Source organism: Pungitius pungitius, chromosome 11 (genome assembly GCF_949316345.1).
Source record: "Pungitius pungitius chromosome 11, fPunPun2.1, whole genome shotgun sequence".
NCBI classification, from domain to species: Eukaryota; Metazoa; Chordata; class Actinopteri; order Perciformes; family Gasterosteidae; genus Pungitius; species Pungitius pungitius.
This window is the reverse complement of record NC_084910.1, coordinates 15920233-15936746: the sequence shown is the minus strand read 5'-3', so window position 1 is coordinate 15936746 and position 16514 is coordinate 15920233. Positions and strand designations below refer to the sequence as shown.

Sequence of the window (16514 nt, the reverse complement as noted above, 5' to 3'; positions counted from 1 at the left end):
AGCAGTATTTTCCAGGTACAGCTATTGACTTGTCAGCACAGATATGTTGTATAAGAGTACTGTTGTCCTACATTAAGCAACTAATTGCCCTTTCCTGACCCCCCCCCCGTCCCATTATTTCCTAATGGAAGTGGAGGTCTGCTGGCCAGATAAAGGTCACATTGATGCATTCAGTGCTGCATGGGTGGAAAGAGAGTGCAACGTGTTCTCACAGTCAAAGGGGAAGATTCTCCCAAAAATATTTTGGTTTCTGCGATAAGCTCCTTGCAGCGCTACATTTGTCAAGTACATCAAACATGAGACCTATTTTGGCAATCATTTCACATCATACACATACGCTCTAGTACTGAAGTAACTGCTGCCACCAGGAGTGCACAGCAGCTCGGTGAGAAGAGCACGATGAGAAACGTTAACTGGAACGATGTTGAGCGTTTCAGTGAGTCTGGTTTGGGCCGAATTATTTTGCTCTAAACACAAGAGAAGTAAAAGAAAAACAAATGAACATGAACCTCAGCCACGAACGATCCTTGAAAGGTTGAAGGAAAAACATCTGAAACTTACTTGAATAGACCAAACAAACCTAATAACCATATATATTATATACTAAATGAAAATAAGAACGGCAGTTACCAACAACCGACATGAATAAAGGGACCCCAATGTAAAAACCCAATAAAAAGACACCATATTCCTGAATTGTCTTAAATAATGTGAGAGTTGAAGAGACCTGTTGCAGTCCACACACTCTCACTGCCTTACAAAACTAGGAAGGAGCAGCACCGGTTTCCAGCATCATCCTCCCCAACCTCTAATTAGTGAAATATCATAACACAATAACAGAGCAGCGCCTTCCACTAAAACCAATTAATGCTCCGTTGCTGCACAAATGCTTGATGAAATCACACCTAACGTCCCAATTACTAGGTCAGATTAGCGCCGCAACATCACAAACATCATGGTTTGCTTCAAAATGGGAGCCGCTCCAAAGGGCCCGGCGGGGGGGAATCACCCCGTGGGTCCATTTGTGGGCTCTCACACCCCAACTCTTTGGGTGTTCTTACATTCAGGCTCATACGAACACTCTATTACAGCTCACGACAAAAAAATAAAAATAAAACAGGCCTTCGCATTTGATTTCACGCCAATTCTAAAGTGTGTCTAAATATAATGTTTTACACGACGTGCGGTTTTCTCCACGAGCTCCAACGCGCTCATTAGGTCGTGGGCGGACTACACGAGCCTCATATTAGACGATCTAACCAGTGGCATATCACATTAGCACCGGCTCCTTAAATGCAGCAACATCACATGGCGAGTGACCCTGAAATCATTCACAGGGACACCCGCCAAAACACGCTCTGCGTTGGCGGGATGAAGCGGCCATGTTGCTTTTTTTTTTTTCTTTTTCTTCTTGCTTCGACCTAATCATCAGCCCTGCGAAATCGATCCATCTTGATCACCGCCGCCTGTTGCGGGGTCTTTGAATCAATCCTCCCCCCCCCCCCCCCCCTCCCCCCTCCATCCTCCTCCTCCCTCGCGCCATCTGTCTCTCTCCCCTCGCTCGGTCGCATGCAAGCCCCGCTTCAATCATTTTTTTTTTTCTTCTTCATAACTCCTCCATCTTTCCAGCCCGTCCACCCTCACAAGTGCTCTCTCTGTCTCCCCTCGCCCGCCTTCCCCCCCCCGCGCTTTTCACTCCCTGCATTAAACATACACGCCGTGTGTGAAGAGCCACTGTGTGTGTGTGTGTGTGTGTGTTGCGTGCGTGCGTTATTACGCGGCACGCGGAGAAGGCGTCGGCTAATGACCGGGGCAGAGTGGCACCGACACCGCGAGCCGTCTCGGTGTCTGAACCGGCTCATTATCATTTAGATCTACACTACACCCACTCGGCGTGTCGCCGGCTGCTGACAGGAATTACAATGACGGGAGAGATTCCTTTGGTCAGCGCAGTGCCCGAGAGTCCGTGGGCCCCGGCCTCTCGGGTCGCTGCTGTCCCCACAGCAGACGGCGTTAGTATGTGCAGCTCGTTAGCACCTCCACCCTCACTCATGTCTGCTCTCTTTCTATGGGAGTCTCGGACACAACTACCCCCCCCTCTCTCTCTCTCTCTCTCAATGAGAGTCTGGAACACAATTACCCCTGTTCTCCCCCCCCCCCTCTTTCTAGCACTTTATCCATCCTCTCTTTCCCTCTCTCTCCCTCTTATGGCTTCGGGAGAAGTCTGTGAAGGGAGCAGCTGCTGAAATATTTATCGATCTGTTTTCCACAGTTTTATTTATTTCCCTCTCTCCGGCCCCTCTCTCTCTCTCTCTCTCTCTCTCTCTCTCTCCCCCCCTCCTCCTCCTGCTTCCACTTCCCACGCAGACCCAGATACAACCTCCAGGCCCGAGGATCCACGACGCGAGAGCGTGATTTAATATCGGCGAGCGGCGCGAGGGCGGCGCGCCGGTGATTGTGAGGACAACAACAATATTTTCTTTCACGCGGCGGGGGTTTGTTTACAGGAAGCACCAAGGTGTTGCTCTTCTTTGTTTTTTGTTTTTTTTTTGTGTCTTTTTTTTTCCAGTGTCAAGGAAGTTGTACACAACTGGAGGCTATTGATGCAGCTAGTTGTCATGGCGACAATACCCGGAGCAATTAGAATTACAATGGTAACAGGGTTGGCACCGGCCTTAATGGATTCTTGGATGAATGTGACGTTATCTCGGCTTCATTAGGGGGCTCCCGTGCGTCCCCGTGGTCATCATCGGGCGCGGTGGAGTTCTCGGGTTCAGCACTGGTCTGAAATGTTTTTTCCCCCGGCCTTCTGCTGCACAGCTCACATGATTACACCTCCACCCACGAGGAGAGGGTCACACCCATGAGCCCGTGCGCACACTGAGACACTATTAAGCGGAATGAATAGTAGTTTGAGGTGTGGGGGGGGGGGGTTGGGTGAGTCAGAGAGAGAGAGCGCGCGCCGGTGTGGTTTCTTTGTGTAACATCTGCACACCAGGCAACAAGAGAACATCTGTATTTCTCCCTCAGTGCTTCCCTGCTGCAAAGGACCGGGGAACCCGAGGCAGCTCCTTCGCCCGGTGCTGAGACCCATTGACCTCTCCAGACGTTGTACCACACGGACGACATACTGTACACAAACGTAGGGATAGATGTCCCCTTGGCTACTTCGTGCTCTATTGACTTCCCCATTGATTTACCGCTCACACCTTTGGAGGGGGGGGTGGTTGAAATTCATCTTTCCAGTAAAGGAGCGATTCCACAGTGTGTGCATGCATACGTGTATTCCTATGTGAGAGCTGTGTGTGGGCGCTCGTCGATGCGAGTACGCGGGGCCCTACCTCTTCCTGCTTCTACAGCCACTCCGCTCCCTCTTGAATGATCCTTCCCCTGCACTAAATAAAACATTATTTTTCTCCATTTGTTAAAGTGATAACCCGGAGCCGGCGTCCATAATGCAACGCCCGGACAGGCGCTTGTCTTCAAGATGGGACCAGGGACGCCGCGGCGCTGAAACAAAAGCTAATTACCAACGGTAATTAAACACAGTACCTGTCCCGAGCCGAGTGCCGTCCTAGTTCCTTTCCATTACACCAAACTCCATATATTACAACTGTAATTATAATTGCAAACAGGCCATGCTGTAATCATTATTTATGACACCGACGCTATGTGTAATTGCCAAGCCCCTCGAACCAATATGTGAGGCCCGGTGAAGTGTTTATCAAACGCGACAGCGGGAAATCTCAAGGGCGGCGAGGCACCGCTGGCGGCCGGCCGCCCTCAGAGGATTTAAACCCGTGACCTCTCGGCGCGCTGGAGCCAGATAGCCGCTCACACTCTGAGATGCAGAGTTGAGCTTAAGCCCGGGCAGGTCGCGGGGTCGCCGGCTGGGGTTATTCATCTTCGTCGAGCCTGTAATTGGAAACGCTGCGAAATCCTCCAAGTGAGGGCACGATAATGAATAAAATTATTTCATTGCTTCTTATATCCATTAATATACTGTGAGTGTTTATTGTAGGAATTACATGAATCTCTACAATGCATTGGAAGCGTTTCACTCCTTTGTTAGTCGGCGTACTGATTTAAGTCAAATAAAGGAAATTATTTCACTGAAGCTGGCTTTTTAAACTCATCTTAAGAACTACATATTTGAATTCTGGAATGTATCAATAATAAACCAAACTTAAAACATCTCACAACGTGTCCGTTTCAGCCCACTAGCTTATTCTAAACGGCTGCCTTTGTCCAGTTGACGACCTGTTTGGGTTTGGATATATTAATTCTTAACCATTATTCCAAATCACATTTCAATTCAACACCAGTTTGTTTTTACATCACAGCAGCAGCCGGCGCTGGGTCAAAACGCAGCGAGACCTTCTCAAAAGGTTGCCATCTTGGATCTACGACGTGCAAGTAATAGATTCCGCACCACAGGCCACCACACAGCAGCAAGAGAAAAAAAGGGAGACCCGAAGGAAAATCATTCAGACCGCAGACCTACTCGAGGCTGGTGAAACCTCCAACCCCCCCCGGCTCTTGAGACCAAATCCAGCCCCTCGCCTCCAACACTTGCAGAGATATGAAACCTGCCAAAATGGGGCAGAGCGTCTCTAAGCCCAAAAACGTTAAAAAAAAAAACAGCAGCACACAGAAACCGTGGATTTCAAAGGGAGGGATTCAAAAAGCAGATTCCCCTCCAGAATAAGAGCGTGAGGCATCTGTTGATGCTGGCATCTCTGTTCTCTTCATCCCCAAGCCAAGACTGGGGATCCAGTTCCGTGAGTGTGTGTATGTGTGTGTGTGTGCGTGCGCGTGTGTGTGTGTGTACAAATGGGGGCAGGAACGTCGGAGGGTGGCTACATGCTAAAATGTGCTATGTGCATTGACCCCACTTCGCCCCCCATATGTCGCTGAAACAAAAAGGATGGCGAGGAACAACTGTTCTTGCCCCCAGCACTTCCTGTAACCAGAGCCTCCATCACAGTGGTGCACGTTGGTTGGAAGAACCATCTGCACAGCATTTCAACATAAGTGTGCAACATGTGCAGCACACGCCACAATGTGAGGGGGAGATTCACTGCAGTCATTGCATCACTTGATATCTGTAAGGCAGAAATATACTTCTATTGCGTAATATTTGATCAACGACCTTAAACGCCCTCTGCTGTGACTTATCTGGCCCGCGAAGGCGGAAACAATTTCTCTTGTCATCTTCACTTTTCCCTGAATCAATGACGGCATTATTCTCATTATCACGTCTCGCAGGTTTCTGTCACAACAGAAATCCTTTGGAGGGTAAATTGTTTGATTTTGTGTGGAGGTGTGTGCGGGGGATCCGCTCACACACTAAATGTTTCATAAGCCTCACAGCGGTTGGCCTCGTAGATTAAGCGGGTTTGGGTTTATTGCAGACAGCTTCTGGTGCCAGAAATACAGCGATATTTTAAATCGCAAACCGCTTGGACGTTCAACCTTCCCAGACTAAAAAGGGGGGGGGGGGAATGAAGGCGCTCCATCGGTTCGCCAGTGCCGAACCTTTGAAAAGCTTCAAAGTGTTTTGTAGAAAAAGGTTTAAACGCCAGCGGCCAGGTCACACACACACACACACACACACACACTTGTTGTGTCTCCGTGGGTACATGGAAAATAGATCGGTGCTCCCTCCTAATTACCGCACTACGTGAGGCTGCTAGATGAGCGGTGATCTCTGTCGAGGAGAAACATCTTCCCGGCTAATGAAATACTGTCGCCTTTCGAGGGGATGCGTCTCGTTCCTCGTTAACCGGGAAATAATAACTCACACGCAATCTGCTCAACAACGCAGGTGTACTGCAAAGGCAGAGGATTATTTCACAGTTGCGCATTTCACCGAGTGGCGGACGGCGCCCTTTTAACAGCCGTGTCCTTCCTGTATAATGCATGGCTCCTACTTTCAGAAGACGGACCTGTTGTGGGCCGTCAGCAGCTCCAGGCAGGGGCCGGATCAGCCTCGCATGTGCTGCAGTGTGCACAACTCCCGTCAATGTCCAATCACCCCCCCCCCCCCCCCACTGCGGCTTGCATGATTGGTGGCTACTTCACGGTTTGCAGAGGAAACCCTCACAGGTTACGGCTTCACAGCCCATCGTGACCAGCTGGGCTCTCCTGCCCACAGTGGACGTAAGGAGGGGGGGGAGGGGGGGCATCTGCACGTTGTTAACCCTGCATCGTATTGTACTGACACATCAATTATTGTTATTAAGGGAAAGAGTAATTTATTTATATAATGATTTCTCACAGGATGAAGGCAGGACTAATTGAGGCAGGTGTGTGTGTGTGTGTGTGTGTGTGTGTGTGTGTGTGTGTGTGTGTGTGAGTGTGTGTGTGTGTGTGTGTGTGTTCATGCTCTGGGAAATTAGTGAGAATGCTATCAAAACTAATATATGCTGGGGCATCCCATGACATGATGAGCATATTGGGGTTCGTGAGAAATGCAGGTGGGTATTAAATATCACCTAGTCAGCATTCCCTTTGGGGCAATTACAAAATAAAAGCACTGCATTTGGGTTTTGTGGTTATCTGACAGTTCAAGCGAGTGAATAAATGAAGTGTGTTTGTCTTTAAAGGTGGATGTTTTGTGGGGGAAGAGGATGCCATTTAAGCTTCCCTACCGACTGCATGTTTTGTTCACTGCCCATCTCCCCGCCTCCGTCTCTCTCGACCTTGGTTTTGAAGAGAGATGGAGAGAGCGAACAAAAACACCGTCTTTCTCTCTGCATTGCCTCTACCCGTACTTCAACCCCACCAACAACCCCCCCTCGTTGCGCTGCTGGTGCGTCGTGTGCGTGGGGTACCAGGCCACGCAAGTCACGTAAAGGAATGTTCCCACAGGACCGGGGATGCAAGTCTTTTTCTCTCCTCCTTTAAATATATATTACACATCTCATTGAGATGCTCTCAACACGCATCACACCGAACCACACGAGGTTGGCTCGGAGATGAACCTGGCGCTGCGCTCTCACGCACGCACGCACGCAGGGACGTGCGCACACTGCACAGGAACGCACGCACGCGTGCAGCATCGCAGTGGCACAGCACACACGCGTGATTCGCAAGCAGGTAGATCATTAGCATTCACCTCCACGGCCCGCTTGCACAAAATGAAAGGCGAACGTGCACGCCTCCGTGGCGCAGCAGCCGCGCGCGGCGCTGAAGTACAGCTCGTGAGAATTTACCTTGAGACAGCAGAACCAGGATGACACCGGCCAACGCGTTCCGCAGGAGGGGGCAGCCCATGATGGAGTTCCGATGGGTTTTCCGCTTGTTTCTGCAGCCGGGTGCCTCGGTATTCCCCCCACCCCCCTTTTGTGGTTCCGTTGCGGGGAAATATGTTTCCTCTAATACACAATAAATAAATAAAAAGAACCCAGCACGAACCAGCGGATGAATGTCAACAGCAAATAGTCCGACGCTTCTACATGAGACTGGACGAAGGCAGTTTTATCCACTGGACTTTTCCTTCTGATGGCCGGAGACGGAGAGAGAGAGAGAGAGAGAGAGGGAGAGAGAGAGAGAGAGAGAGAGAGAGAGAGAGAGAGAGAGAGAGAGAGAGAGGCGAGGAGGGATGTTCGTCTTCTCCGGAGCGGAAAAAAATATCACAGCAGAAAAAGAAAAAAAAAAACAATGTCCCCCAACAATTAGTTTAGCTCTCAGTCCCTTGAAGGAAAACAAATTCCGAAAGGAAGAATTTTGAAGAATATTGTTAATAAACTGCCCAATGACGCGACAATTTTTTTTTTTTTTTAAATAATCTTGTATCTTGGTCAGAGAAGGAGAAATGGCTGTGCGCGTCCCGGCCGGTCGTCACTTGAGCTTAATTAGCCTTCTCCCGCGTGTGTCCGTCGGTATGCTGCGCGTCGCAGGGAGCAGCGGAGAGCGCGCGGCGCACAGAGAAGCGGCTTGATTGACACTTCAAGGAGAGACCCGCTTCTCCCAATCACCGGCCCCGAGGAAGGAGGCGGGATTTACGATCGCTCCGACGTCCCGCTCGGAGAGGCCGGCTCGAGGAGGCTTACCGGCCAATAGGGAGGAGGGAGGAGGGGGGGGGGGGGGCGATGCACAGCGTGGGGATAATGCAATGTGATTTATAGCCAGTTCGGGGTTGCTGCAGTACTCAGAGAAAACATTCCACTGGGGGGACAGGAGGGAATAATAACTGAAGGGTGAGTGAGGGGCAGGTGGAGCCGTGCGGGCTTTTGGAGACAAGAGATGAGAACACAACGAGGTAGAATGACAGGATGCGCTGCTGATAAGCAGATGTTGCTCAATTTGCTGGAAATGAATTCTGTCAGACCAGAGGAGAAGTTACACCAGAGTGTGTAGAGCAGATCGTGACAGCTCTGATGGAAGACCCCCCCGCCCCTCCCCCCCCATCTGACTTTATCACAGTGCCGACTTATTAATGGCGAGGCAGCGTGGACCCATGCAGGGAGACACTTTATAAAATGCAGAAGCACTAATGGGCCATTTAGAAACATGCCTTTACGCTGCATCTGGCATGAAAAAACAGAGGAAACACGCTGCAACGTTTACTGTAGGTCTGAGATTATTCATTCCAGCTGTTGCTCTTTTGACAACTCTCATCTTTAGTCACGAAATATTCAAATCGAGCCTTGTCATTGCCGTGTGCAGAAGTAACAGTTTGCTGATTAATGGCGTTCAGGCAGAACTACAATGCATACAGTTGGTGATGCACTGAGTGCATGCCTACCTCCGATGAGAGATGGAGGGAGGTGGGAAAAGGACTGATTAATGAATCATCTAATCAAGGCCCAGCGTTATTTACAGTGTTTGATTTGTTTGTAAATAATTGTTATTATTCACAATTAATTAGATTTGTCACAGAGGAGTGAATCCGGAGCTAATCACTGGCTCGTTTATTTGTTTAACGTCATTTCACATTTTTGTGTAACGGATTCACAATAAAAAGATTGATGGGCCAGACTGTATGAGACAGACAGAGAGAGAGAGAGAGAGAGAGAGAGAGAGAGAGAGAGAAAGAGAGAGAGCGATGGCTTGTGCACCCTTTGCTGTATGTTTTTTTTTTTTTAGAGATACATACTGCCAAGCTTCATTAATGTTATTCATGTTTGCTATCAGCTGGTCTGCTGTCAAGACACGGATATTATTTATAGACCTGACACATTTTGCAGTTTCTTTCCACACAAGTTATTCTATGAAAGTACAAACACCTGCGAAAGTGTTGACGCGGATTTGCATTTCGACTAAGATTCCACAGGGAAAACCCTGAGAGCGGCCAGGAGGACGTTTGTCCATTCTGTAATCAAACGCAGAGTGTGGACACACAGCGGGTCGCTTTGCATGTGTGTGACGACGCGTCCCCCCCCCCCCCCCCCCCCTCAAGTCACTCCAACGCGAGGCCGCCTGCGTCGCCATTCCACGTTACGAATTCTACGTGGCCAAAGGAACGCGGGACCGTAACCCCGGGAGACCGCTCATTGTGTCTCACCTGGAACCAAGTCAGAGTTAAGTGAGCGTGGTTTTAGTCACCTGACCAACGTATAGTCGTCTGAACCCGAAGCCACGCGTTCGCCTCTGCCTTGTTTTACGGGACAGTCGCAGGGGTCGGACGTGATTCTCCTAAAAGCTCAAACCCTCCTTCAGACGGGAGACCCCCGACCCGTGAGCCAATGGACACAGTCCTCAAGACGTGTCAGGAGACTTCCTTTGCTCCTGTGAAGACATAGAAAAGGTGTTCCTGAAAGCTTGGCTAGTGAAAAAATGATAAAGCATTCAGAAGCGTTCAGAGAGGCATGCGGAGAGAGAGGTTTGTTGCAGTATAATTGGGCAAATTAATTAATCTTTATCTTGAGGCTTTTATAAATATTTATGGAGAATTTGCTTTAACACTATATAGCGGAATAAAACGAATGGTTACTGGAGGTCAGGGTAGAAAAAAAAAAGCTTATGTAGCCTTAATTAACTTTAAACTCCAAAGGGATCCACAGAAAAGATGAATTTCAAGTTGAATTTGTATTCTTTGGTTGTAATTACTTTCTCTCTAAACTTGACCAAATCTTTTTACCGGAAACAACCCAAAGTTTTACCAATGTTGTCCCAAAGATGCTTAGTGTGGAATCGTTTTCCAAAAATCCTGTGGCTAGTTACTAAAGTAAAACAGATATTTATTTCATCATTGGAGGAGTAGAATGAAACCGGAATTGGACATGATCAAGTTATTATCTCTTTATCTTCTGGCTGCTCGGTTTAGGGTGATCTTGGCTGTGAAGATGTTCTCCAATGTTCATTGATTTATTAGATTCAATTATTTTGGGGATCTAAAAGAATTAATGTCTCACATTTCATCCCTCAAGGCAACGCTGCAAAAGAGGAACATGAACAATTGTATTAATCCTGCCTGCATGTGCATCCAGCTGGACTTGGACGGCCCTCAGAGACTCACTGAGACTCACAAGGAATCACAGCGTCCAACGTCCGGCTGGAGGAAAGACACGTTTTGGGTTGGAAGGGGCAAATAGAGAAGTAAATACTTGAATGATGAGGATGGTGATTTAACACACGGTGTATGTTCAAAGTTAAAAGTGCTGCTTCTAAAGGGCCGAGTCATTTAAAACGCTTCCCATCCCGGTGGGCGATTCTTTAAACAGGAGGCAGCACGATGGTCAGGACCGCTCTTTACGTCTGCTGAAACTAAAATGGTGGAGTAGTATGGGTAAAGGTTGGGCTTCTCACAGGCCCCCCCTCCTCACGGAAAAGCACTTCTGCTTTTTCCGAAGAGGAACGCCTCATCTTCTTTGACTAATTAGAGAAGTCACCTTGGCCCTCTGACCCGTTGTCACCGCCGGTCTTTAATTCATTTTTAAGTGAATGTTCTCATAGCGGCAAGCGGGAGGTTGCGATAACTACTTTTTGACTTAATGGTCCCAATCAATCCTGCAAAAGTGTTACACTCACGATCCGCAATTTCTCGTCTCATGCTTCCATGCGGGCCGACCCGCGCTGAGACTGGAAGCTGTCATGGAGCAGTCACAGCATCGTCGAGTCATCCTTTAGCTCCCTGGGCTTCTTTGGGGGCGTGAGGGGGAATCTTGGAGCTGCGGTGGTCAGGGTCACTTGATGCATGATGGGGGTCACGACCATTTCCACGGTGCCACCGAGTGCATCATAAACCCAAACCAACGTTTGGTTCCTGAAGCACCTCGAGGTTTATTTCTGACTGCGAACCATCCAGGTCATCTCAGAGACGGGGCGGCTGCCCCCGCTCTCCCCAGAGGGTCCAAACTAAATGAGGAGAAGCAGCGTTCAGGTTCTGCGCACCGGAGAACTGGAGCAAACTGCGTGTCAGCTGCGTCTCTCACTGCTTTAAATCAACACTTTATACGCACTGAAAGAATTTCTATTTCAAACAGTCTATTTTTGCTCGTTTTAATACTCCACAATAATCGGCTGGTGTTTTCTTCCGTCCTTCGCCTCGACGCTTCAAATAAAGAACTTTCCATCGCCTGGTTGCCAAAATGTGCTATTTAAGTAAACTCTTGGAGCTTTATTCACATATCGCCCACAGTCAGAGTCACCGAAACGCCCGGAGAGCTGGAGACGAAATGACATGTCATTTCACACCCAATTAATATAGAATAAAGCAGAAGGGCGCTCTGATGTCAGCTGTTGGCATTTTGACGCTAAGGACAAACGCAGAAGGACACTCGGATCATGTTTCAGGAGCGCCGCACTTTATGCAAACATGACGTCGGACTTGGAATGCGTCTGCGAAGGGGAAACATGCCCCTGAAGTGTCTGCTGTGGAGCCGCACCAGTTGGGACGTGACACACCCCTCCTGCCCCCCCCCCGCCCCTCCGCCAGCCTGTTTAGTATGCTAATGCATGGAGATGCGGGCATGGGCACTTTTCCCCTCCTTTCCCCTCGTGGAGCCCCACTCATTAATTGGCTTGGAAGTGACTTGGTTGTAATCATTGTCCCTCAGAGAACCTCGGTGAGGAGGAGATTGGAACGGAGCGAAAGCGAACCGGGGCCTTTGGTCTCTAAAGGCTCGTCCTCTGAGCTAATTTATCCCACGAGATGCGAGGAAGACCGGGAGGAAAATATCAGGAGGTGAAAGAAAGGGAGAGGGTGGCAGAGGAAATTGTGACATAAGCTCCTCTGCTCCCGGAGAAATGGAGGAGTACGGAGGGGAGTCGAGGAGGATTGGACTGGAGATTCATGTAGGGGATTACGGATGGAGATTGATAGCTGGATCAGTGGGCCAAGGGGCAGGGGGATGGAGCTCAGGATGTTTGAGTGACATGAAGATGAGGAGATGGAAAAATAGGGAAGTAGTGGGTCAGGGGAAGGTGACAGAGGTCAATTGACATTAAAGCTCGACCTGTTGTACTTAAATTGGTTCCCATCCCCCCAAAAAGTGTTCTAAACTGACTGAAAAAAAGGAATTCAGGAAAATTGATTTATCAACCATGACATATTAATTTGCCTCATTTGCACTGCTGATACAACACTCGCTGTTAGCACCTCGCAAGTTATTGCTGCGTCCACCTCAAGAACACATTTGTTTTTCACCCCGTAAATGCTGCCGTTGCAACTCGCGGGCTTGTAAAAGGTAAAAGTGCCATGAAATCAACGAGCTGCATGTGAATCTAAGCAGGAGATGACAAACTGAGCCCGTCAAGGTAGAAAGTTGAGAAATAGAAAAGGTGAAGGTTTCTCCATTTGAGGGCCATCAAGGCTGCTAATTACCAAACAACAAGTGTGCGGGTAAGCGCATGTGTGGGCACACGCAGGCACACGAGAACATGCATGGATACGTTCTCCCAAAGGCAGACTATTGAGAGTAGTGAATGGATGAAACACCTTTTAAGAAGTGAATGTAGTGCGGCCTTGGAGCCACATCTCTCTCTCTCTCTCTCTCTCTCTCTCTGTTATCTTTATGGCTTTCAAAATGCAACTGCCACTTTCCATTCCTTTTTTCATTCGCTACTCCATCAAACCGTTTCCATCGCCTGCTCTCAGACTTTGCAGATGCAAGTCACTTACCTCCGTTCTTGAAATGCAACGATACGGGGAGAAAATAAGAAGAAGCCCATCAATGAGTGATTAGAGGAGGCTGATGTTGGATCGGCCCGGCCCACCCCCCCCCCACCCCCCCCCCCGTTTCATGGCACATCGGGGCCATCTGGGCGGGCCGCTAGGCGCCTTCTGGTCACGAGGCCGTCACGCCTCTGCCGCTGAGCCCTGTGGTTTTACCGCAGTTCGCGTCTCACTACACGTACGCCCCCTACTAATTAAAAACTTCTTAATGACAGTACTTGGAGAGCATTCCTCTTTCCATTCATCATGTTGATATCTCATGGATCTCGAAACAAATGGGCAAATGGAATGAATTTACCATTAGCTGGTGGTACAAAAAAAAAGAATGCTTTTCATTATAATCAAGTTTTTTAAAAAAAATTTTTAACTCATTTGTAACCTTAACTGTTGCACCAAAGCAGCGACTCATTAATAAAGGATGCGTTGGTGGGGGTTATTGAGCTCTGACTGAAGCAGCAGCAGCTGAAGTCAGTCAGAATTGGTAGTCTTACAGCCCACAGGAGGGTGGCGTTGATGAATAACTTGTACCTGCAGGTAGATATCTATCACGGCAAACCACGCCAAGTGCCGTGGTTTTTAAGCTCTGAGCATGTCTGCTTATGACTGGCTCACACATCATCTCAGCCACTCCCGAGCTCACTAATGGATTCTCTGCCCCTGTCCTCCGTCTCTCTCCGTCTCCTTTGTCCTCCTTTTCTTTCTTTTTTTTTCATTTAACCACACTGAAAGCGAATCACTCCTTATCTCTGCCTTTCTTTGATTTTTTTTCTTCTTTTTTTGTTCCCCAGTTGTTGTCTCTCTTTCTTTCTTTTTCACTTCCATCTCTGTCCCTCCCCCTTACGACGGCGTTCGCTCTTTAGCAGGACTTTTGTCCCACCCCCCCCTCCCCGTCTCTGCTTCCTAGCTTTGGCAGTGGTAATGAGCGCGGCTTAAGGTGTGGGGGGGGGGGGGGGGGGGGGGCCCGAGGTGAGCTGGAGACGGACAGGGAGGTTAATGAGGATAGCAACCTCGCTTTTTAGCCCTGAGGTGTAAAAAAAGAGAGTAAACGGAGGAGAGAGAGACAAGAGACGGACGGACAGACAGAACGTTTACAATCATGAATCTACTGTGACTTCCAGCCGAGGTATAAAAAAAAAAAAGGTAAAAATCAATAGCTGTTTCAGAGAAACTCTCCAAGTCTCATAACCAATGAATAAACCCGCTGTCATAAAAAGAAAGAAAAAAGGATGAATAATTTCAGTATGATAAACTACTTAACCAAGCGGGATCCTCAGAAAGATTCCATTAATTACATTCGCCAATTAAAAATCAAACAAGGACACGCAGTGAAACACCCAAAGACAGCGGTTCAGCAGGCGAGTGAGTGGCGCTCCTTCTCACCCGCCCAAACAACCACTGGGGACACCTTTTTCCAACCGGGAGTTGGTAAGTAGGGGGCAGACGGGGTGAAATAAAAATATATTCAGTAGAATTAACAAATGATGGGCTTGCCTCAGATCTTCGAAACCAAAATTACAATTCAGGAGAACTTAGAGTTTGAAAGTGAACGAAAACACGCATTGGTACGCTATGCAGCTTACGTGATGACACGCGTAGAATGCAAGTATACAAGGTGTAGACGTCATGTGCCTTCGTGACTTCCAGTCATAAGTAACATCTCTCTCCCTCCGTCCCTCCCCTACACCTGCCCCCCCCCCCCCCCCCCCCATCACAGTTTTCTTTGTTTCACTCTCAAATCAATCCCTCTCATTTCGTCCAGAATTGATTTCGCCACCTTTTTTATCGTCGACGCAATCTGCCCTCGCAGCCTCATCCAGTTCTATCCGGCTGCATCTTTTGCTCTCTATCCTCCCCCTCTATCTCCTTCCCCCATCTCTCTCCCGCTGCGCATCCCACTCTGACTCATTACAAACGGGGCTCCTTTGCTCTGCACTCTCCCTTTTTGTAACCTCTGCAGAGTTGTGGAACAGTGTCTTGATTGGTTGTGTCTGGCATTGCTAAGCATTCTGCGCTGCAACACTCGGCGCCGTGCATAATGTATTATGCTGCCAGCCAGCAGTGTATCATCACAGCCACTGATTCTCCTTGGAAGGTGGATAACCAATCAATCGGGGGTGTTTGGGTTGAAGTATAATAACGCGGTGTGAGTCATTTTTTTCTTCCATCCATCCATCTGAAACACCTGAACACCACGTATTTTGCCCGGCCCGCGGTGATGTAATCACGTCTCTTTAACCACGTCTCTTTAACCACGTGTGCTTTGGTAGAAGACAGGAACCCTCGCTGCTTAATTAACATTTGTGCAGAAGGCCCACAGACTGCAGAGTGTGATTTTAGTTATACAAACACGGAGCTGCTCTAGCAGCAGAATAATCACATTCGTCGGCCGGGCAGTGCCAAAGAGACGTGGCCGCGGGGAGGAGTGGGCTCAGAACACGGCGCACATGCAAGTCTCAGTGCTCCGAGGTGCAAAGAGATTTGTTCCTGTAAAACAGCTGTGAAAATAGGATGATCATACCCCGGGCCACAGTTTTTGTGAAAGATCCCATCAATGTATTATCCAGAGATTTATGCTCATTTCTCATTTTTTTTCTATTTAATCAATTTAATAAGAGGACATTATTAATCGTTTGCTCATTGGAAATATATCAGTCCAGCAATCAGCACGATGAGCTTGTAGCTGTGTAGCAATAATAAAAGAACATCATTGAGTTAGCTGACATGTAACCTTCACATTTTCAACAGCTGAAGTGAAAGAACATTGGTCTGATATGTGTTGTTGATGCCCCCCCCTCCTCCCTCCACCCACGTGGTAGCTCCTGGCTCCAGGAGCACATTTTGCCACGATGACAGAAACACAGAATCACAAGGTGAAAGTAATACAAGCTGTCGAGGCTGGTAAAGATGTCTGGTGGCTCGGTTTAATCTGACCAAGGAGATGAAGTCTGCCTCTGGAAGACGCTTGTAGTCCTGAAACTACAGCCTGTAAACATCCACTGAATGATGGATACGACTTTTCTACCCCACATAGACACGCTAAACATGCACTCACTGCGCCGTTGGGTTACAAACAACCCTACAAGCCCGGGAGGACTCACATATTGATCCCTCAACTACCCTCAAACTGTAGTATGCGTGCATATATATATTTATATATATACATGTGTGTGTGTCTGCTAGAAAAGAAGCTAAAGGGGCCTTTGCAGGCAGATGAGTTAAAATGTCATTCTGTCTCATTGGAAACACTTTTCTCCCGTAGAGGCATCGCAGGAGATCTGATGAAAAATCCAATGACAGCTTTTGGATGGACAGCCGGAGGAAGCCTCTAGAAAAACATGCAGCAGAAAACATGCAGCGCGGAAAAGAAGCTAAAAGTCAGCTCTGCGCTTGT

General features: G+C 48.4%; 1 protein-coding gene across 2 annotated transcripts in view; it reads right to left on the bottom strand.

Annotated features, from left to right (window-relative positions):
* Positions 1 to 7956, bottom strand: part of iglon5 (IgLON family member 5) — a 77585-nt gene extending 69629 nt beyond the window's left edge. The window contains exon 1 of one of the 2 annotated variants that reach the window (XM_037452790.2): positions 7218 to 7956. In XM_037452790.2, coding sequence (XP_037308687.2) covers positions 7218 to 7278 — 61 coding nt within the window. In that variant the 5' untranslated portion in view covers positions 7279 to 7956. The remainder of the gene's footprint in view (positions 1 to 7217) is intronic. The other variant, XM_037452791.2, reaches the window with a different exon arrangement.
* Positions 7957 to 16514: the final 8558 nt, after the last annotated feature.